Source organism: Quercus robur, chromosome 5, assembly GCF_932294415.1.
Source record: "Quercus robur chromosome 5, dhQueRobu3.1, whole genome shotgun sequence".
Classification (NCBI taxonomy): domain Eukaryota; kingdom Viridiplantae; phylum Streptophyta; class Magnoliopsida; order Fagales; family Fagaceae; genus Quercus; species Quercus robur.
This window is the reverse complement of record NC_065538.1, coordinates 63,210,639-63,234,329: the sequence shown is the minus strand read 5'-3', so window position 1 is coordinate 63,234,329 and position 23,691 is coordinate 63,210,639. Positions and strand designations below refer to the sequence as shown.

Genomic DNA, 23,691 nt, shown 5'->3' with positions numbered 1-23,691 from the left:
ATTTTATTAAAAAAATAAAGGAAAAGATAAGGATTAGAAGTTGAGTATTTTAAATTTTAAATAGCTAATGGATGTCTTACTTTCATATTTATCTTAATCTATCAAAAAAATTAGTGTTTGCTATTTATTCATAGAATATTTAAAGTCCATCTATTACTTCTTCTTCTTCTTTTTTTTTCAAATTGTTGCAAATCCATATAATATTCTATTATGTACCATCAGATTTTTATAAACTACTGCAAAATACTTATCAGATTTTCATCACACCCTAAGTTTTTTATTTTTATATGATTCGAAAATATAGTAATCTCAAATTATAATGGATTTAATTTATTAAAATTTACCCAAAAATTACAAGAGCCTCTGAGCATGCGCTCACACGCGTGCTCAGAGGCTAGTATCGTTTATGTGGCAACAAAAAAAAATCTTGTCACTTAGGATCCATTTGAATACAGCTTATTTGGTGAAAACTGAAAATATTGTAGCAAAATAATTTTTAAATGTGTGAATAGTGCCGTGAAACCCATTTTTAATTTTTTTTTTTTTAATAAAGTGGTTGTAGATCTCGTGAACAGTGCATAAACAGTGCATGAATAGTGCACTTTGTCCCCTAAAGTTGAAACGCATGCAAAAAAAAAAAAAAAAAAGCCAGACGCAGTTTATTTCATCCGGATCCAAACACATACTAATTACATGGGTCCAAATGGGCAAGTCAAGGAAAAAAATTTCAACCAAACCGTCATTGATGGGTTGGAAACATTCCAAATTGTCACCAACCCAGCAACTTCCAAAACCAATGGTTTGATTGAAAATTTGAACCATTTTTTACCTGACTGATTGGGCAAGTTAGCTTTAGTTGTGTTGTATACAAAACCTTAATTTATTTTACTATTTATCATTATATATGCTTGCGAATATGTTGGCAAAATATAATTCATTTTTCCTATTAATATGTGTAAATCATAGAGTTAAAAAAGGGGAATAAAATAGAATAAAAATAAAAATAAAAACTTAAATTTGATATGGGATATATTTAGAAGATGTATATATGCAAGTTGGTTGGGATCTTAGCGGTTTTTAAAAGGCTCAACCTGCCCGCCACCCGCCTAACCCATCACTCTAACAGTTAAACTCACCCAACCCGTTTGATAATCAATATCATATCTTTGTGGGTTGGTGCAGGGCTGAGTGGATTGGACAGATTGAGCGGGCTAATGCATAGGCAGATGTCACATCAATTTGTAAATTTTTTTATAGTAACTCTAAACATAAACAAAAACAAAATTGACATGGGGGACTGGAGTTTTGGAATGGTTTCTGATTTTTGATAAATATTTCACTAGAAGAGCCTCTTGTAGTAAAACGAAACAAATCGAAACTTGCCAAAAGTGTACTTTAGTCAATCATTTATTACCTTTGCATGAAAAACATAGAAGCTACATTCAAATATTATTGGATTGATAATGAAACATTGCACCAGCTAACAACATCTGTATAACCAAAAGTTTACAACAATAACAAGACCTTAATCCCAAAAGCTGGGGTTGGATATGGATCATCAAGACATCAACACAAATTGGGATCAGCCACATAATATTCTACATAAATGATTATAAGATAAAGCTGTCTATACTCTATATTACTGATTCCTCCTCTCAATCAACAAGACATTGTAAGTATCAAGTTGTTGTCATTGTTCCAACATCTCAACATGGTCCCAATCTAAAGATCTACCCTCAAAATCATATTCTAATTGTTGATGCTGGTCGTGAGCTAACCTGCTCATCACAGCAAGACCTGCAACAAAAAGCTAATATTAGAGAAAAGCATATGGGAACATATTTATTCTTCAACTATCAAAGTTTTCAATCAATTAAGAATTCCAATAAAAATGTCTTCTAGAGTAACAAACAAAAGGAAACTAAGTTTTAATAATATATTCTCCATATTTGGGAAAATTCGATTCATCAAGATCATAGAGGGTTCCCAAAATAATGGAGAGGAAAAAAAAAGATTATCTAAACTTAAGAGCTAAAATATGTTTCAACTATTGCGAATACAAAGGCACACAGACTTAATTAATATATCTTACCAAAACAGTTACATTAACAATTGAGTTTGAGTTCATATGGTTAAGCATTGATTGAACTTGCAGATAAGCAAATATAACAAGACATAAATGCGGAGAATATAATAAGTTCTGGTTAAGTAATGAAGAAAAAAAAAAAACAAATGAGCCATTACTAGAAGCACCATATACAAATTCTGAAACATGAAAAGCTTCCATGGGAATAAGCATATATTTACATAAAAGCCCGCAGATGGAACTTGTGTATGCTGAGATATTAAAACTGACCTTCAATGATTTTGTAGAGAGAAGACCACCATCTATCTGTAGAAACCTGGTATTGATTTAGTGTCTCATCTATAACTTGGTCATGCTTCCCCTCCAAAACTCCCTGCAGTGTTATAACTGCATCCTTTGTTTTCTTGAGTATATTGTTGTTGTCTTCAATGTGTAACCTCTGAAGGTCATCTTGGGAAGAAGTGAGGCTAACAGCTAGGGCAAACTGGGCAGCAGCAGCCCAGCGGGACAAAGGCAGCCTTCTCCTTTGGCCATCTAGCTGCTTGGTTTCTTCTTGACTGGACTGGTTTTCTTTACCTCCGAATACTAAGCTACGTAAATACTGAGCATTTGTAGGCCCTGTACTTTGGATCATCCTAGAGAATGCACTTCCTTCATTTGATAGAAGTTCCTCTGGAGTATCATATTCTGAAACCTGAAATCAATAGTACAAAGTCTTTACTGAGACCAAAAACAAATGAAAGATCAATATTTTACATCAGCATGAAATTTGCCAGCTGATTATTGTGTTTGGCTGCCCAATCTTGTTTTATGGATCCTATAAGTTGCAGGGTTAATATTCTACAAACCCAAATATTCCCATCAAGTAGGAACACTTTTGCAAGAATAGCCTTAATGAGGGCATACCTGACCAGCATCAAGTACAAGAATTCGATCAGAGTCAATGATTGTATTTAGCCTGTGAGCAATAATGAGCATTGTGCAGGATTTAAATTCTTCACGAATAGTTTTCTGGATAACCGCATCAGTCCTAACATCAACAGCTGCAGTTGCTTCATCAAGAACAAGAATTTTTGATCTTCGCAACAATGCTCTAGCAAGACTTAACAGCTGCCTCTGTCCAACACTGAAATTTTCTCCTCCCTCTGAGACCTTGACACAACTCAAGTGAAAGTACTTTCTGGTTAGCATTGGTAATACTTCTTTTATTTCAACGTACTATAGTTGAAGCAAAATGGTAACTTAAAAAGAGACCTCTTTCCTCCAACTAAATTTCTCACCGTATGCATTTTCTTTATATCTTTTCAAAATTAAATTGGAGTCAAGGACAACTAAACAAAAATTTAATTAGACACTTCAAGCACCACTTTTCTTTATCAATTTTATTTCTTTCAAATATTTTTATATGATGCACATGTAAAAATGGTTTCTGATATGAATTTATTATTCTTTTCTTATCATATAGAAAGGTAAAAAAAGACAATCAGTGAATGATTGGAATCTTTACTGTAATGAGGTAGCTTATTAAACTCAGGACTTCCACTGGTCATTTGCCTGTAGTTTTTATCCCCAAACTTAGAGCTTGTGCAAAAGACACCAATCTATCTTCTTCAAAATTCTGCGATTCATCCAGCCTACAAAGACTACAATCTGACCTTGATTTCTCACCCTAAGAACCCTAGAATCCCTAGAATAGAAATGTAGCACAATGCACCTATTATTAGCCTCCAAATCCACAGCCAGATCTGTAACAATTCATGAACTACTGTTAACAGCCATGAACCCGATCTGCTTTCATCCTTTCCTTGTCTTTTTTTGAACTACCTTATGGCTCCGTAAATAAACCTCATTCCAACCTATTTTTCCAGCCTTTTTTCCACCACAAACCCTTGCCTACACAATCCTAATTTCCCACAAATAACTGCTTCCAGGGAAAATTCCAGCAACCAAAAATTCTAATGTCATACAATTTAGCCCTACCATTGTTTGTTCCATATTACAAACTGTTGGTAGTGACAGGTAACATATCAAGGGGATTACAAGAAGTTTACAAGCACAATAACTTGGAGTGCAATCAGTGACCCACATTTAGGATGTATCCTAGTACAAAACAAATCCATTTTTAGGTTGTAAACCCTAGAAACCTTGATCATTAAAATTAAGTAAGGATAGTTGGATACCTCAGCATCCAGACCGAAACAATTCTTCCTGATGACATCTTTTAGATTTGCCCTTTCTAAGGCCTCCCAAAGGTCAGCATCATTGTGCTCACAGAAAGGATCAATATTGAAACGGACAGTTCCTAGAAAAAATAAGATAACCATTATAATGATGTGTTTCAAATTTGGAAGTTTTGTGACACATTTTTTAAAATCAGACGCATTAAATTTCATATAAACAAAAGTTTGTTTCCTAATTCAGCCAACTTGTGTAAACAGTTTGGCTGTTTGCAACATGCATATGCTGAATACAGTTGGAGCACTACTAAGTACAAAAAATCAAAACATAACCCAAGAACAAGAGAAAGAAGCATATACATAGAACCATATGCATCTAGACATACAAATGCAAATGCACCAACCCAAGGGAAAGACACACTAACTCACTTCATATGTCATTAAGAGGAAAGCAATCAAATATGCACCATATGATAACCATTCAGTTCGCACATAAATATTTCTGAAAAAACTACCACAAATACATTTGTATGGTCATAAATAATAAAAATAAAAATTACAGAAATAGGAAATATAATCATTTCAAACCATTTAAAAAGCAATATAAGGCTGCCTAAGTATGCATACCTGAGAAAAGAACCGGTGATTGTGGTATGATACTAAGAACTTTCCGCAAATCTGTTAGTCCTAACTTACCAATATCACAATCATCAATCAAAATTCGTCCTCTTTCTATTTCTACTATCCGAAATAATGCATTAAGCATGCTAGACTTCCCTGCACCAGTTCTTCCAACTATCCCTAGCTTCTCACTTGGAGGAACTGTAAAGGACAATCCATGCAAGACCGGAGGAAGTTCAGGCCTGTAACGCATGACAACATCCTCAAACACAATTGATCCAGATGAAGGCCAGCCAGGTGGGGGACGGTTGCTTTCAATGATAGCTGGAGCCTCAGAAGGCAAATCTACATATGTGCCAACACGCTCAACAGAATTTAAACAATTTTCAGCCCTACTTGCTTGCCTCAGAACGCCACTTAATAGACTTGTTATATTTAAAGAATAACTGAGAAGTAGACCCATTTTAGATGCAAAAGCTACCCGGTTTTCCACTCTTGCATCCTGCAAGACAGCAAAAGTTGCTGTCAACCAAATCATGACGCCTCCTAATGTTTCCAATCTTATGGTGAGCCAACGATTTGAACTAATATTCACAAGAGTGAATCTGATATTATTGTCCATAGACTTCCCATTAATGTTGGCCATCCGATCATATGCCTTATATGCACGAATGGACGACAAACCATTTAACGCTTCTCCAAATTGTGCATAAACAGGAGATCTGGTAATGGAATCCAAGCGTTTCACTTCACGGGATGTGCTCTGCAACAAAACATATATGATAAAAAAAATGAAGTGGAATAGGAATATGGTGAGGTGAGGTGAGGTGAGGTGTGGTGAGGTGAAATTATTAGAAACATAGAATATATATATATATATATATATATTGCTTGCTAACAGTTAAATATTAATGTACTAGTATGAAGACAAGTTTTGTACCCAGGCTTGCACTTTCATGCCAATAAAGCTCTTCTTCCGAGGCTAGGTGCTATCACATTTTTTTCCTCCAATTTTTTTGTCAGAAACAATTTCACAGGATAAAGGGAAACAAATTTACTCAACCTAGGTGATAATGTAAATAGATGGTTTCTTTCCTTCTTCTGGTACATGCTTCCGACAGGGTAGATTGGGTTTACATAGTCCTTGTTGTATAGATAATTTAATTTAGGAAACCCTTAACATGCACTAAAATGAGAAAATGAATATTTCCATGACAATACCCTAAGTGGCTGATACCTAGTGATAGAATCTCTCAGCATTAATTCTCAGAAAATCAGAATCTCACGTCCAAACAATGTCAAACATGTGAAAGAGCAAAAGACAAAATCAAAATGGTATACTGAACCTACCTGATAATATAGATAGGCTGCATAAAACAAGATCAGAAGTGGCATTATGGACCATAGCGATATTGTGCTTACAGTGCCAATCAGGACAAAAGTTGAAATAAGCTGCCACACTTGGCCCATAAAATTATTTATAAAACTGGCTACATTGCGATCTATATCACCTAGATCCTTTGCAAACCTGTTGATTATCCTTCCAGTTGGATTAGTGTTGAAGAATATCATTGGAGCTCTTAGAATAGAATGTAGCATGGCATCATGCAATCTTTTGGCACCACGAAGACTTGAAATGATCAGCCAATAGGAGTTTGCAAGTGTCACAGCAACCTGAATCGGTAAAGGATGAATAAGCCTTTATAATATATACCAATCACAGATGTATTAATATTTTTCTTCTGGTTCATATTATACTTTTTAAGATATTCTAAAATATAGAACAAAGAGAAAAGGGAAAAGATAATGTAGTTCTTTCTTCCGCCTAAACATCTAATATGTTTTCTGCCACTGTATTGGGTTTAGTCATATTTCATACTGGTATTTCTTATACCTATCAAGACTAATATATTTTCATTGAAAGAACTTCAGATCCTTGGAGTGGTTGAAAAACAGACAGTAGGATCAAGACGGGCAAAAGGATAATTTACTTGCCAAAAAGCAAAAAGAAAAAAACATTTTCCAATTATTTAGCCAATTATTTAGTAACTGCAGACACACCTGGCCAAATGAAAGAAGGGCATAAATAAGAATGTAGTAGCCAGGCCTGTAACTCTCAGAAGTACTTTGATCTGTCCAAAAACTTAACCATGTGCTACTTAAAATTCGAAGAACTTCCGTTAATAGATAGCACAGAAAGAGTATCATAACAACACAAATGCCTCCTAGTGCAGTTTTGTACCTGCAGATAGGACCAAGGCAAACATATCACATAAAATGACTGCCAAAAGAGGAAAAAAAGCCATAAAATGACAGATTAGTTTATATAAACAGTCACTCTGGGAAAAGAGACTCGTGATGATTGGTTAGTGGCTGTAATCAGGAAAAGTACATCCATGGCCCTTTTAGGTAACCCAGAAAAGAGATTGGTCTAATAATGGCAGAATGGTTCATATTATGCATCCAATCACAACCCAAGTCAATAACTTATACCATAGCAACTTGGGTTTGGCCATATAATTGTTTTCCGACATTCTTCTCTATTTGGAGCTGCATAACTGAAAATTTCTAGTTCATGCTTTCTAGCTACTGCTGATCCAGAAAAAGTAAATGCACTAATTTTTTTTTTTTAAGTTGGCTACCTCATTAACTTGTTTAAATATATTTGTTTTTATACAAGAATCGACCATACGTCCTAGGAAATGAGTTCAATGTGAGATACCATTTTCTGCTTCGGACTTAAAAAAAAGCAAAGAAGCTGATTGGAATTGGGTTTGGAAGGCTCCAGGGGATAATTAAAATCCCAAAATTAGCATACATCTGCTACACATTGCATAATAGAAGTAACACGTATTTATTCTGCAGGAGGCAGATAAAAATTTCTCCTCTCCTACTTCTCGCCATCCTATTCATTCTATTTCTTTTCTTTTTTATGACTCTTTTATGTATACATATGTACATACATCTATGTATCAATATGTGTACATAAATATATACATACGCACATATGTGCACACATAATTCTTTGCCGCCTTCATTACTGGACCCATATGCCCCACTTGTAAGCCAGGTATCCATCACTAAACTATGTAATAATTTTAAAATTTTCTGGTGTGTGTCTAGCATGTATTGAACATGGTGGAGCTTTTTTTGTGTCTACAGTGATATTACTATTCTGCAAAATATTTCCAATTAGATTAAAGAGCAATAGTTTCTGAATAATGTTCTAGGGCTGATATATACGGGTAAATACCAAAGGTTGTATGTAACATTATTACAAAAATTAACCAGAGCATAGAATTGTTTTATCTATTACTTGGATTACTATTTCTAAGAAAATTCAGGATCAGCATTACAGATTTGGGTTTACTCCAAGAAACATGAAATGTTTTTTATTACAGTCATGTAGTATCCACCTTGTGTTCAATACTGACATAGCTTTTTCCATAAGTGCATGTTCTACATTGAACGAAATGTAATATTTAAAACATTGAGTCACATCCAAGGTCCAAATTAGACTAGAAATGGCTTCACTGCCATATCTGGATTATATTAGGGTGCTCTAGAGTTCATAATTTAGAAAATGTAAGGTGCAGAAAAAGGGATTTATATATTAGTTTTGTGCTAAGTTTTGTTTGTTGTTGTAGCAGAAAGACCCAACAAAAAAATTGATGATCTTCCATAATTTTGGAAATTATCAGAGTATTAAAACTATACTACCTCATCAAAACGTTCCAGCTAACAACACCTGTTTCTCGTTCTTCTTGCTTGATAAGCACAGATTTCCCTCCTTTCCCTTTCTTTTTAAGGCTTGCATCTTTTGGAAAATCATTTTCTAGCCCATTGACAGTTGGTTTAGTGCTTTTCTGATCATAGGTTTTGTTGTCTTCCTTTTCATCCTCTTGTTCTTCCATTTTACCAGCATTTTCCATTAGTTTCTGGAATAAAACACCATTTTTTGTTAGCTCCTCAAAGGTTCCGTCCTCTTTGATCATGCCTTCAGAGACAAGGATAATCCTATCCACTTGAGGCAGAAAATGTAGCTGGTTTGTGACAAGAACCCGGGTTTTCCCTCGCAACTCTTCCTTTAAACAGCTATTAAAAACCTGGAAACAACCATGGCTTGAAATATTACAATATGGCTTCAAGAGCATATCACTTTTAAAGATTTTGGTGGAAAAAATATTAATTTTCAAAATTTAAAAGAACAAGAAAAAAATAAGACTGCATAAGAAACAAAAAAGTAGAGAAGCATATTGAGAAGCTCTTCAGTTCTCTGCTTAGCCTTTCAAATGTATACTGATTTGGGTGTTGACTCCTAGGCTTTATCCTTCTTCTCGTCTTTCTTTTTACTCCATCTTTCTTTTTACTCTAAATAACCCTAAGTGTTGATTCCTAGGTTTTTCTTCTTCTTTTTTTCTTTTTTCTCTGCTTGTTTCAACGATAATGTTATCTAGAAAATGAGTTATTTTCCAAAAATTTATTTTCTATAAAATTATCTCATTTTCTTATGTTTGGTAGCAACCTTAAATGAGTTGAAAAGCAATCTCCTAACTTTCCTTATTTGTTTTGCTGTGAGATAGAGTTGTTTTACAAAAAAATTTAGTGGAAAACAATTTCTAAAAATAAGTCATAATTTTTTTGTTGACCAAAAATAATTTTTCATTAATTCATTTTTTTTCTGATGCTATGAACACTGGAAAATATGGAAAATTATCTTTACACAAGGTTTTCTATCAAAACAAATGGAGTGTATTGTTTCCTGCAAAACCTTGGAGAATTTGGTGTTGCATCAGATTTTGTTTTGCACTTAAGAAACAGGGAAATTGGATTGACTTCAAGTATTTCAGAACTTCATTATTTTCAAAATTAATGGTGTATCTTTATCTCAAGGAATTATAATTATGGCAATATACTATGTAGGAATACAAGTAAATTTAAGGTGATCTTATTCCACTTAACAAAATATACTACCTGTCGAGCAACATGAGCATCAAGAGCACTTAAAGGGTCATCAAATATATATACATCGGAATTGGAATATACAGCCCTAGCCATGGAAACTCTCTGCTTTTGCCCACCACTAATATTCACGCCCCTTTCACCAATCTCTGTGAGATCATGGCCCTAAGAGAAAATATAACAGAAAGATATAATTTCAATAATAGGACTTTTTTTTTTACACTTTTTTGGGTTTATTAATAAGAAGTAAATGTAAAGATATGACTTTTTAAATTCACTTAACTGGAAGTAAGTCAAGATCATGCTGCATTGCAGTTACATCAATAGCTTTCCAGTATCGTGTGGGTTCAAATTTTGAGCCAAATAATATATTTTCACGTACCTGTAAGAATGAATTTGAAAGTCAAGAGGGTGCATGGTAGTAAGAGATAACTGCGAGTAAAACACAAGGAGAATTTCAAAGCAGTAAGTAGATAGGACATGTAATATCAATAAGAATATAAGCAAGCTGCAACTCACTGTAGCATTGAAAATCCATGAAATTTGAGGTACATAGGCGACAGTTCCTCTGATAATAACACTTGAATCTCCCACAGGTGGCAGCTCCCCTAGCATTGCCGATATTAGTGATGTCTTTCCTTCTCCGGTGGCACCAACAACTGCAACTAAACTGCCAACTGGTATGTCCAAATTGATATTTGATAATGTGGCATTATCTGCCTGTATAGAATAGGAATGTTAAGAATGCTAATACAAATAGGAAAGAAGCACATTTGAGAGTCAACAAAGTCTAACATTATCACAAAAATGAGAAAAAGTAATGGCAATTAGCAAGGGGTAATTTGGTCTTGGTGTAGAGATAACACCTTATGGAGACTCAAATTGAGTAGTCAGTATAATCTATACGGACAACACTTAATACACAAAGCTAAAGCCTATGAGCTTGGGCCAAACTATGTCATATTAACCACTTACTCCTCATTATTATTTAATGTGAGACTTCACTCACACGTGTATGGCCAACCATCTCCCCCTCTATGGGCCACGAACAATTTCTATTAGCTCCCCCTTATCTATGGTCAGCCAAATGTATTCTTTTCTACCATCCTATTCTATCCAAAGTTATACTTTCTATTACCTCTCTAATTGATATGTCATTTATTATTATTTCTACTAATGTTATTTTAGGTCTTCTTCTACCTTTGTTCGTTCCCTCACCTTAAATGAACTCACTGCTTTTCACTGGTGCATTAATGCTCTCACCTACACAAGACCACACACCATTTCAAGTGATTCTTCCTCATCTTTTCATCAATATGTGCCAACCCTATCTTTAATTTAATTTCCTCATTTCAAAGCCTATCTTTCCTTGTGTTTAACTTATCCAACTTAACATTATCATTTCAGCTACATTAATTTTATGAACATGTTGCTTCTTAACAACCCAACATTTAATACCATAGAGCATAGCAAATTTTATAGCATTCTTAAAAAAATTTCCTCTAAACTATAGGTATTCTACAATCACATAATACGCTTGATGTACTTCTCAACTTCATCAACCCTACTGTTATCTTATGGTTCACTTCCTCTTCTAGCCATGCATCTTGTTTACCTCTCGTTTGACATGATTTTCCATATCGAGTACTGAAACCCTATTAGAAATGTGGTCCAAAGGAATGAACATATTTTTATATAAACCATAAAAAGAAAATCTGACATGATTACTAAAAGTACGAGGTGTTTCACTTAAAAAATAAATACTACTAAGAGTTGACCTTTGAATCCCATGAAAAGTACCCATCCTTGATAGAAATAGCTGGAAGCCCAGGTTCAAGAGGTGGATTTGGTTGTAGAACTCTCTCCTCAGCTAATAATAGTTCCTCCAAGCGTTGTAATGACACTTTAGCATTTACAACCTGTCAAACTAGAATAGCATGAGTAATTCAAAGAATAACTGCTGATATATTGGTCATGTAAAAATACAATTTTTGCTTATAACTTTGTATCAAGGCAAAGGTCAAATGCACACTGAAATAGTAAAGGCTAGCATAACCAATGAATTTGCAGAACTATATCAATGGGATTTAATCCCAAAAGGCAGACTATATAATTGAAGCATAGAATTTTACACAATATGCTATATTAGTTGTCTCGTAGGATGCATGTTACATACAAAAGGTATGGATACAATAGACAGACCTGACTTAATAAGTTGGGAAGCATGTTCAGAGGAAATCGCAGCACTGAAAACAAAGAAAGCGATGTAAATGCCCGTGCTGGGGTCAAATTCCCACCAAGCAAAGTGAACAAACCAAAAGAGGTCACTGTTACGACAACTGGGATGCTGTTCAGTATAAAGCTGTTAAACTGCAAAGAGGGCATTTAGCTAGTCAGAAGAACATAAAAGCTAAGAATGAAGACATACAGAACACAAAATGCAAGCTCATTTATACAGATTATGAGATGTCATGTTGTATCCAGTGCAATTTACTGTTAGAACTATGATTAAAATGATTAAATTCACCATTTCCTAATAACTTAAACTTTTGGGAAAAATAGTAATTTAACACGTTATCAAAGCAAGAGATTCTAAGTTCGATCCTTGTCTTTACTGTACCTCCCTTTAAAACGTTAAAAATCCCAAGTGTTGGGCCCCAGTTTTTAAGGGGGAGTTTAGACACCGCACGTGAGGAGGACTGTTAGAACTATGATTAAATACACCATTTCCTAATAGATTAAGCTTTTGAGACAATCGTTAATTTAATATTTACAATTCACCATATAAAGGAATTGATGCATATGCTGTTGCTGGTCTCAAATTGCCTCATCATTGGTTTTAAATTGATCATAGATCATGAATTTAGTCGTTATAAGTCAACTATGGGTAACATTTATTGTACCAATCAAGATCACTATGTAAATGTTACATTTGAGAGAACCAGATCATGTTAACATATGCATCATAATTTTTTCTCAACAACAATAAAGTTCCGGTGTTCCAAAATAATATATCTTCCCAGTACTTTATATATCTGCATATGCAATCTATCAGGTGGCCCTAAGTACAAAAGCCTTGAAAAACAACAATTGGTAAGCATTTAACCATAAAAACCAATTTCACTGCACTCTAATCTCACTCTGACATTGGCTGAGGGGTGCAATATTTTTGCTGATCATCATGCTACGGTGGAAGCATAGTTAGTAGCCAGACAAAATAATCAATTTTCTCTACAGCAATCATACTTGCAGTATGCAGTCAGCCAAATTTGGTTTCTATGTAACTCAAGCAGTAGTGCTATATACACTACATGTCAACAGTGATGATGAGGAATTTAAAAAAGCAAATAGTAACATCATCATGCTTTCGACATTCTTGAACTAGATAGGAACAAGAAGAAATTTTCCAAGATTATGTTTTGAGCCATACAGCTGATAGTAATTGTGCTTTGCGGAACCATGACAGCTCATCATTCCTTATGCTTTGAACTTTAGATAGGAAGCTTGTCTCCCAAGCATAACATCTGGAACACATTTCAGCATATTATCAAAACAAACAGTGTCATGCACGGAACAACATAAAACTTTCTTAAATTAACCATACTTCACAGTGTCCATGGCCGCCAAAATTTCATTCACGAGGCCAACTCTCTTGTCAGTCCACTGCAGTGCTTCCTTGGTCAGTTTCCGCATTTTGCTAAGCACAACAGTCTGTTCTCACAAGTTAATCACGAAACATGAGCTTTCATCAGAGACATTGTATGGAATACGGAAAACTCAAACTAATTACAGTTCAAGTAGAAATTAACAAACTCAAGTTCCATTGTCTATATAAAATAATTTTTGCAAAATTGTTAAATTACTGATTTTCCCAAAAGCTTAAACTTTTGTACATAATCAATAAATTAACATAGTATCAGAGTAAGAGTTTCTAAGCTCAATCTCAATCTCCTCCACTCTACCTCCCATTTAAAATCCCACGTGTTAGGTCTCACCAATTAAAAAAAGAGCAAGACTTAAGTACAGTACTTAAGTGTTGTTCCTTAGGTTCATCTTTTAAGATTTTGCCATGTGGATTTTTTCTCATGAGATAGAAGTGTATTTTTTAGTTAAGTAACCACATGGCTGAATCTTAAGAAAGGAATCTAAAGAACAGCACCTAAGGTACTTTACCTAAGTTTTTTCCTTAAAAAAAAAGTTTCGACTCACATGTGAGAGGGAGGCGTTAGAATTGTGTGGTTTAATGATTAGATTTACTATATCCCTAAGCTTTTGGAAGAATCAATAATTTAACTATTTAAAACAATAATGTAAGACTTTATAAGCAGTTAATATGAAAACAGTTTGTAACCAATCAAACTTAACATAAACTAAAACCCCTCTCAAAGTAGGCCCCCTGAGTAACTATCAATCCAAATACAGGCCTCACATGTTGCATGGCAGAAGAAATTACCATGTTAGGCAGTGGGCCAATAATGTGTATCAAGCTTAGTACAAATTTAGAGTAATTCATTGCAAAAAAGTTATAAGAATTTCTAAATTTTTATAAAGAACATATAAATAGAAAAATCAATTAGTATCACAAATCTAAGTGAGAAATATAATCTACAAATATAAGGATTAAAAGTACTAAATCATCGTTGTTATCAAACCCAGAATGTTTTTGCAGTACGCTAGAAAACTAGATGTGACATTACAGATAGAAAATTAAATTGTATTATATGATTAATGCAGCAAGCAATAAAGGTATAGGTGCCATTATGAAACCAGTCCTTGACAGATCAAGAGTTAGTCAGAGAAAAATTAGATAAAATTAATGTCTACTGTCAAAGAAATAAAAGAGTCCAAGAGACAGAGTCAATGTCCTAAGACATCTTATTTGTTGTTGTTGGTAAAAATCATATAAAACTGTACTAATTCTGTGTTATTTCTGAGTACCTAAAAACTGGACTTCAAATTTCAGAGCTGTTCTTCAGTCTGCCTAAGGATCTCAAAGGGCTTTTGTTGAAGATTAAGTCTGGTTTGTTTTCTTTTCTCTGAGTCTGAGGACTGGTTCCTTTTTGAGTGTCTATTTAGTGCCAATCTATGAACCTCTTTTCATTGTTCTCTCAATTTTCTACCAACACATTAACTTTTTTTTGTCACTAGTGTTGAGTTTGTTGGGTTTTCTGATAAAAAACATTACATTAATAGCTTTAGGATTAGGGATGCATCAGTGGCACCAAATAGTTTGGTAAATTTGAGCTAGGGTCAGATTATGGAATTTGAAATTATAAATAAAGAATAGTTGCACAAAATTACTACTAGGAAAACAAACAAGCAAAAAAAAAAGATCATCACAAAATTGGAAAAATAGTAAAGAACCATGCAATCAACCCATTTTATCAAAATAGGATAGAAAATAAGGTCTTCTGACCTGTATAGGGACCATGAGAACTAGCAATAATGATCCCAGAAGTGAAGCTACACCTAGTTGCTGGTAAAGAAGTACCATAGCTACAACAATACGAAATGGAGCTGACCATAATCCATGAAGTTGTTGACATATTTGCTGAACAATATAAGGAACATATTAATTCAGTCACGCCCCTTCCACAAAATAATTATAATATGGTCAAATTTTTTCCAGCATGCATATTCACTGAGTTAGAGGATACCTGAAGTGAATTAGCATCAGTCGTCACCATATTGGTTATCTTTCCAGAGGAAAAATTCTTGCGACCCTCATGTGTTAGTCTTAAAGACTTGCGGAAAATTGCAGCCACCTATAATTAGAAACAGTCACTTCTTCAACTGAAACTTGAGTTGCATGGCTAGACCCAACCAAAGAGAATTAAGGCAGAAATTGTACAGAAACAAAAGCGCCATATACAATAAGATTTCTAACACAGAAAAAACTTTACCAAAGTTGACCTCAGCCGAAAACCAACACGCATAACATTCTGAAAATACTGAGACTCGCATAGCACGCCAAGTGACTGAAATAAATAAACAATTAGTCAATCTTCTTTTAATCTAATATAGACCAATCACAAAACAATGCTCCAAAGTCAACTACTAGTATCTTTTCTCAGAGGTAAGCAAAAGTTCTTTCTACTGCCATTCGACAAAAAAATATAATAATAAATGCAGTTGTCTTCTCACCAAGCCATAATTTGATGACTGCAAGTATAAAAATCAATGAATAATAGACACTTCATTCAATGAGTACTAAATTGTTTAACCAACCAGAAAGCAACATGCTTCACTATAATTATTGAAGTAAATCTACCATATAAAAAAAAGAACCATACTTAATTATTATACATTGACAATGAAGTACAGCCATGCTATTGATTTACAAGAAAATTTTCCACATGGAAAGATTTCACAGAAAATCCCTGCAACACCCCTACCTCCAGAAATCCTCGTAATATGTTGAAGATGAATCATAAATGCAACTTAAAGAAACAATCCCAAAATGTAATCCAACAATGCCCATTACGTATTCAAGGTACACTTCTTCACATAAACATATCTTTAACCTGCAAGTTACACACTCTCCCAGTGGGTTATGAACCCACAACCTCACCTTTCACCTTACTCTTACAAGTGGAGGTGCCATTTGAGCTAGACCTCATCCGCTACCATTCATGTAATACATTTAAAATCATTCTCATGAGTGCCTTTCACTTAAATATATGTCTCCCCTTCTGACTAATGTTGCTGATCAGCTATAATTTTCCACAAAAAACCTAGTCACAAGAGCAAATTTTCAAATATCAATATTGATAGTATGAGTAGAATTCATACCACCCCAGTGAAAATTGAGAAGGCATAGATGTAACCAATCCAAGCTGGATCCCCTCGTTGCATGGACTGCAGGCAGTAACAAGAAAGTTATGAACTTTTATGGTCCAAAACCTCAGAACAAGGTTCATCTTATAGCTAAACCGTAACAGAACTGAGAATGCAGAATAATCTCAAACTAAGGTAGTTTTATTCATGTCCAATCTTTCTCATCATCACAGAAAATAATTTCAAGAATGAATCGATCTTAGCAACCAAAAATGGTCTATACTTCAACTAGATAATTCTTTGGATATAAGGATTTTGCAGGGTGCAAGTGTTATGGGCTAATAGACATTTTTTTTATGTTTCTGAAACCATAATTTTTCATTTCCTTCCTTTGCATGGTCTGCATTGTTTTATTTTATTTTTCATAATTCAATAATTGGGGGAAGGGGGATTTGAACTCAGGATATGCCAGTTGAGCTACAAGGCTCTTGACATCTACATTATTTATAGACCATCTTTCTAACAACCATTTCAAAATTACACACTTGACTTAAATTTCTTGGGAAATGAAGCTCCTAATTTTTATTCCCCGTTAGAAATTGTTAGAAATATGTGATTAAATGATTATATTTACCATATTCCAATAGTTTAAGCTTTTGAGACAATTGATACTTTAACATGATATCAGAGCTAATATTCGACATGGTATCAAAACAAGAGGTCCTAAGTTTGATCCTTGTCTCCTCCACTCACCTCCCATTTAAAATCCTACATGTTGGGTCTCACCTATTAAAATGATTAAATTTACCATATCCCAATAGTTTAACTTTTGCGAATGATAATTTAACAGAAATGATGACCATTCTTGCTTCCAACTTCTATATTATTTACTAGATCATAAAAAATTCCATATTCATTATGAAACTAACGCTCATAAACTGAGGTTGTAAGCTTGTCCAATCATAAGACCTATGTGGCCTAAAATTTGATCTAGTAAACATGGATCAGTGTTCAATGCTTCAGATTTCAACAAACACAGCCTTTTTTATATGAGAATTAATTAAATTTAAATAGAAGACAGACACCCTTTTTAGGCGGTAAATAATTTGAAATATCATCATTTATCAATTAAGTTGCAAGAAAGTAACAGACCTGTAAGAGTTGATTCAATAGAACTGGCCCCACAAATTGAGAAAGATCATTGCCAATCTACAAAATGTTCAATGAAAAATTAATTAGCTCCCAAAACGTCATCAAATACAGAACTATGTTTCACTTTTAATACTGTTCCCATTAAAACTTTCTTGTTGCATTCAAAAGGAAACTTTAAATTTTATATAATCTACAAAATAAGATAAGTGCCAGATCTCCATGAATCAAGATCAATGCATGAGAATTTATTGAAATTATTTTATTTAGTGAAATTCTATTTGATCTACAAAATTTAAGATCCAATATCCATTCATGAGAAAACTTTAGAACAGATGCCTATGCATAAGCATCTATAGAGAAGTCCTCGTTTAGTAATCTCTAATTTACATCTGTTGATACACACCAATATCCATTCAATTATTTCAGTTTTTGAATTATATATTGTACATAATTATTTAACAGATTAAGGCATTATTCAAATTAGTTGTGACCTTCAAATGTTGAAAGATAAAAGATGATTTTTTGCAACAAAACAGTAGATTGCATACACACAATTTCAAGAGATATTGTATGCAGATAATGAATGAATTGGTGAGCAACAATGCCATCCTGAACAATCCTTGACAAAATGGAAAAGGAAAGGGGGAGAGGGGGACTAAGGGAATGAGATCATTACCTTGAAGAAGCCACCCCGCCAAAACCTACATAAAACATTTAGAATCCAATCACATATCAGAAAGCTTAGAGTTTCATCAAAATCTAGAAAAAAAAAAAAATATATATATATATATATATGTGTGTGTGTGTGTGTGTGTCATACCTTCCACCAAGGCTATTATTCAATGCTCTTAAAAGCAACGGTTTTGACTTTTGAGATTCTTCAATCCAACATCTCTGGAACCTGCAAAATCAACACTGTCAAACATGTTTCACAATGATTATGAATTTGTTAAGAGGCACATGAAATAATGGCAACATGATGCTAACTTTCTACTAAGTGTCTCGGTCCGATCCCATGTGTCCAACTTCCAGATATCTTTTTCAGTGATAGGTTTTCTGTAACCCTGCTGCATGAGTGGAGTGATCCATCCAAAATATATTCCTACAGAAAATTAACCAAAGGTAAGCAAGTCAAGGTAATTGGAGGTCCGATCTTCCATCTTGGTAAAAGTGATGAAAGTACGAAGAAAACCCTTTCTTCCATCCTAAGACATCTCTATCCCCTCCTACCCCCCCCCCCCCCCCCCTTCCCAAAAGTAAGAACCAATAAATTTAGAAGAACCTGGAAAATGCTTATATTGCCTGTTTCACAATATTATGTTCATTTACCAAGAAAACACGAGAAACGGCTAGATAGGTGTGTAAAGACACAACAACTAGGATCATAAATGGGTACGCTCTTTTTTTCTCTGTTCTGGTGCATCAAATAGAACACATAGAGGTTAAAGTCCTGCACCAACGCAACTACCAAGTGCATACCACTTTTTAGTCTATTATGTGTATTGCTTTAATTGCTCCCTCCTCAACAAAAGGCCAATAACTCAAGAAGTAAAGAACCAGTAGGATATCCTATAACTCCTGGCATTAAGGACCGTTTAGTTTTAGGAAGTACTCACTGGAAAATATATTGACATGCCTCTCAGGACAAATTTGCTCTTCTCCAGGAATAGCTTCATATTCGCAGTTGTCAAGAGGCTCAGCATGCATCATACTGTAACCCGGATAAGGATCCAGATTAGGAACATAAACAACAAGAAGAATTCCAAACAACACCTGTATCAGAACAATAGATACAAGTAAGAAATGTATTGACATGCTTTGGAATTATAAAGAAAAGCCAAGATTCAAAATATCTACTAAAGGTAATTGTTTTGTAACATGGTAAAATGTAAAGTGACTATCAGTGACAAAGATAGGATCTCTTAATCCAAATGTTGGCCCAGTTTGCATTAGTTCTCAAGAAGTTGTTGTGATGGCCTACTAAGTATAAAGTTGGAACTAGTCCAGGTCTACAGGCCTGTCAAAATGTTAGTATTGGTGTGTATGTGAGCTCCCACTTTGTTATTGCTTCAACTTTTGAGATAGCTGGTTTCTAACATTAAACCAAATCTAGATTGTCATTGAGGCCCTTGGTTCAAGTCTTTGTGACCCCCATCCCGTTAAGTTCTTCTATTAATTAACACATGCAAGGCTCACTGTTTGTTTTGTTATTGGGCAGCCCTGATGGAGAGGGGGATGGTGTATATGTGAGCCTGATAAACATTGTTGATCTTAGCTTGCGAGACAAATAATTTCTGATAAAGACAGGAGTGGGTTCAGATATGCAAGGGCCAATTTCCTAATATCTTATGCCTTTCAGGATACAGTTTCTAATCAGAATTTTAAAGACAAGGTTCAGAAATGCAGGCCAGCTTGCCTTAAGGACCCAGACTAGAACTTCCATTCTTATTAGCACTATCCTATAGATGTAAAAAGATGCCAAAATCCACGTGTCCAATGCCTTCCTTCAGGAACCAGAAAGACTACCTAAATGGCCACACTAATAATTTTCTCACAAATTCATTTTAAAAAGTGGAGCATAGCAAGGAATGATACAACTTTGATGCACTTGTTACGAATTCATGCTTACACTTTCCATTATAAATCTATAATATCATCATCCATTTTATGCTCATATTTAGATTAAGATATGAAGTTGCTTCCTTTATATTTCTTTAGTCCCAGGCCCATGTCCCTGAAGCCTTCCAAGCATGGATAAGTGACTATTAACTGCTTGACACACAGCCTAAGATCTGTACAAAGCTTCTACAGCCAATTCTTAGCCTTCATCCACAGACCATTTATAATTATGACAGGGTAAACAGCACATATGAAAACTAACATAAGAAGAGGTTATAGACCTACAACCGTTAGAGGCAGTAAAAGAGAAGGAACAAACCTGGCAGCAAACTGTACTTAAGTACAAATACAGTGTAGATCTGCATGATTAAAATAGAATTGTAAGTATGCATTGGCATCCAGCATGAATAAAAGTTATCCCACTCCAGAAAACAGTGCCACCAATAAGACATGTATCCTATATGCAATAGCCATAATGATTACTTAAGTGGAACCCGCTAGCATTCTTGTTGGGGTGCAAACTGAAACTTGTTATTTTTGTAGTAATGATTGGTGATAAAGGTGCAAAATTAAAATCATAATGTTTGTGTGTGTGTGTGTTTATATTTAATTAGCTTTTAAAAAATAACTTTATGTTATTTAAAGTTTCTAGCGAATTAACATTGACCACTGAAATTAACATGAGGAAGTAGCCAACTTGATGGTCGGGCTAAACATGATATTCAACTATAATTGTTACTAATGTTTTTTTTTTTAATTCTTGTCCCTGTAAGTAAATATTTCAAGGGTATATATGCATGAATATTGTTCCAGATCTTTGATTTACAATGAGAAATCCCAGATTATCCCTGCTTTATTAGTACAAATCCTGACCCTTACATTTTTTGATTTATTCTGGACAACTTTAACACATATGGGTCCGTATGGATAAAACTTATTTTGTTGAAACTGAAAATTGAAAATATTGTAGCAAAATAATTTTTAAATGTGTAAATAGTGCCGTGGGACCCATTTTTAATGAAAAAGTTGCTGGTGAAATTTGTGAGTCCTGTGAACAATGCACGGGACCCACTGATCTGCTGAAAAGTCAAAAATTTTGGTTACTGTTCATGTACAGTGTATGAACAGTAGCCATTTCAGCTAAATTTTGTCTCTAAAACGCATGGGATAAAAAAAAAAAGAGGAGCAAAATGCAACGCAAAACGCAAATGCCATATAAGTCCTATCCAAACCGCACCACAATAGCCATCCATTTTTCAGACAAGCATTACTTCTCTCACTCTAAAATCAATCTTGGATTTTCCACATATAACAGATTATTCACAGCTGATTTCAAATAATTCCTCAAAATCAAATTGTCAAGAGAGTCACGTACATGCAACTTTCTCAAGACACTTGAGAAACCTCCCCACCCCACCCCCCCCAAAAAAAAAAAAAAAAAAAGAAAAGGGAACTAGCATTTCTTTAATAAACCAGAGGCCACTCCGAATTTTCTATGTGAGGATTGCACTTAATGAATGAAAGAAAAACCAACCTACTGTAGTAACTGCTCACTGAAAGAATAAGATTGAGCAGCACAGCATCCCCTACCAAAACATAGATGACTGCAAACCGTACAAACCACCGAAATTGCCGAATGTAAATTTTAGTTTCCAGGCCAATCATTACCAGCATGGAGCACCAAGCAACAGCCTCAATGATCAAAGAAATTTTCTACAAGAGAAGGAAAAAAAAAAAATTCATTTTGCAAATTCAAGTCAAGTTGACTTAACATGTTACTATCATAATATTACAATTGCCTCCGGCCGGAATTAGAGATAAAAATTATCAAACTAAAATTGTACAGGTTAAACATTTTCACAGTGAATTGAAGCTAAAAGATATCAAATTTCAAATACGTTTAATTTTGCATAACATGCTAAGATTTGAAAATGCCATGTTATGAGGAAGATAGCATGCAACATTATTAAGACAATATGAAAACTCACCTCAAAAGGAGCAAAACCAGTCTGTCCATCCAGGTTAAAGATTGAAAACCCCATCATCAACCTTAATAAAGGTCCAGCAGTGCAATAACCAGCCAACAATCCCAACATGTAATTGTAATAATTTGACCTCAAACGATACCTAATGGCTTTGGAATTGTTCTTTATCAGCCATATCCGATAAGAGCACAGGCCAAGGAGAACCAAGTGAGAAATGGAGATCACTAGAGAGTCAATTGCACAAGGTGTGTATGAGCCAAAAGCACTATCTACTGCTTTGGTCCAAACCCCATTTGCCACAGGCTGACAATACCAAATTAACGGCTCAAAAGCCATATTCAGTCCCTATTTCACAAATCTTCAATTGCAAGGCCAAATTACAAACTCATATTTTCTTTTGCTAGAAACAACTATAGGGTGTTTGATAGAGTTTTGTGCTAACCCAATTCCCTGCAACAATAGAAAACCATACTCATATTCAAACCGAAAAGAAGTAATACAACACCAAATATTTTAAGTTTGAACCCATCAATACATGAAAGAAAAGAAACCCATCTCTATCCTGCAAATGCTAATTTAAATTCTATCAAGGAACAGACAACAGAGAAAAAAAGTGAAAGAAAAATTCAATCTTCTTCCATTTATTGCTGACAAGAAGACAGAGGACAAGAAATGAATACAGAAACCTGATTCATATGTTTTCTTAGGTTTATGCAATGTAGTTCCAGTTTTTACATAAACCAGTACTGAAAAGAAAAAACAAGAACAAGAAACCAATAACTGACAATGAGAGCATTACCTCCAAAGATTGAGTTATTGTCAGGAATCGACCAAACAGAGTCAAACATACGCAAGAGATTCTATAAGCGACTTTATGGCATGCATAATTGATTATATATAATCTTAGTTTGAAGTTAAAAGTAAGTTATGTCTACAACATTTATAACATTTTTACAACAAATTCTAAGTGACAAGTTGCTATTAGTTGTTATTGTTGGGGCAAAAAAGTAATCTTAGCGTTAATTCGAAATTTGAACCAATAACAACTAATCACCTGTGATTTATTGTAAAAATATTATAGACGTAACATCTCTATTTTCTAAATCATGTTTTAAAGAACGCGATTTCACAACACGATTTCGCATTATGTGCCCGTGTATTCGGTGAGTGTCCAATAGTGAATGACTATCATTACTTAAAAAATAAAAATAAAAGGTCTTCTTAAGTATCTCAAGGCTACATATCAAGCAAATAATAAATATTTATTTAATTATGTGTTGTAATACACACTTTTTTGAGAAAGAAAATGTGT

General features: G+C 34.3%; 1 protein-coding gene across 1 annotated transcript; it reads right to left on the bottom strand.

The window, feature by feature from the left end:
* Window positions 1–1,437: 1,437 nt before the first annotated feature.
* LOC126726628 (ABC transporter C family member 12) lies at window positions 1,438–23,059 on the bottom strand. Its single transcript, XM_050431917.1, has 27 exons — window positions 22,383–23,059; window positions 21,929–22,107; window positions 20,714–20,753; window positions 19,392–19,548; window positions 18,763–18,877; window positions 18,596–18,676; window positions 18,452–18,476; window positions 17,776–17,832; window positions 16,639–16,704; window positions 15,750–15,824; window positions 15,504–15,611; window positions 15,263–15,397; window positions 13,451–13,557; window positions 13,277–13,370; window positions 12,049–12,216; window positions 11,625–11,765; window positions 10,366–10,566; window positions 10,130–10,228; window positions 9,859–10,011; window positions 8,605–8,990; window positions 6,946–7,126; window positions 6,235–6,558; window positions 4,891–5,647; window positions 4,267–4,388; window positions 2,993–3,238; window positions 2,357–2,780; window positions 1,438–1,797 (listed from the first exon to the last, which is right to left on the bottom strand). The coding sequence occupies exons 1-27, from the start codon at window positions 22,713–22,715 to the stop codon at window positions 1,691–1,693; spliced, it is 4,881 nt and encodes a 1,626-aa protein (XP_050287874.1). The 5' UTR covers window positions 22,716–23,059; the 3' UTR covers window positions 1,438–1,690.
* Between the last annotated feature and the right edge of the window lie 632 nt (window positions 23,060–23,691).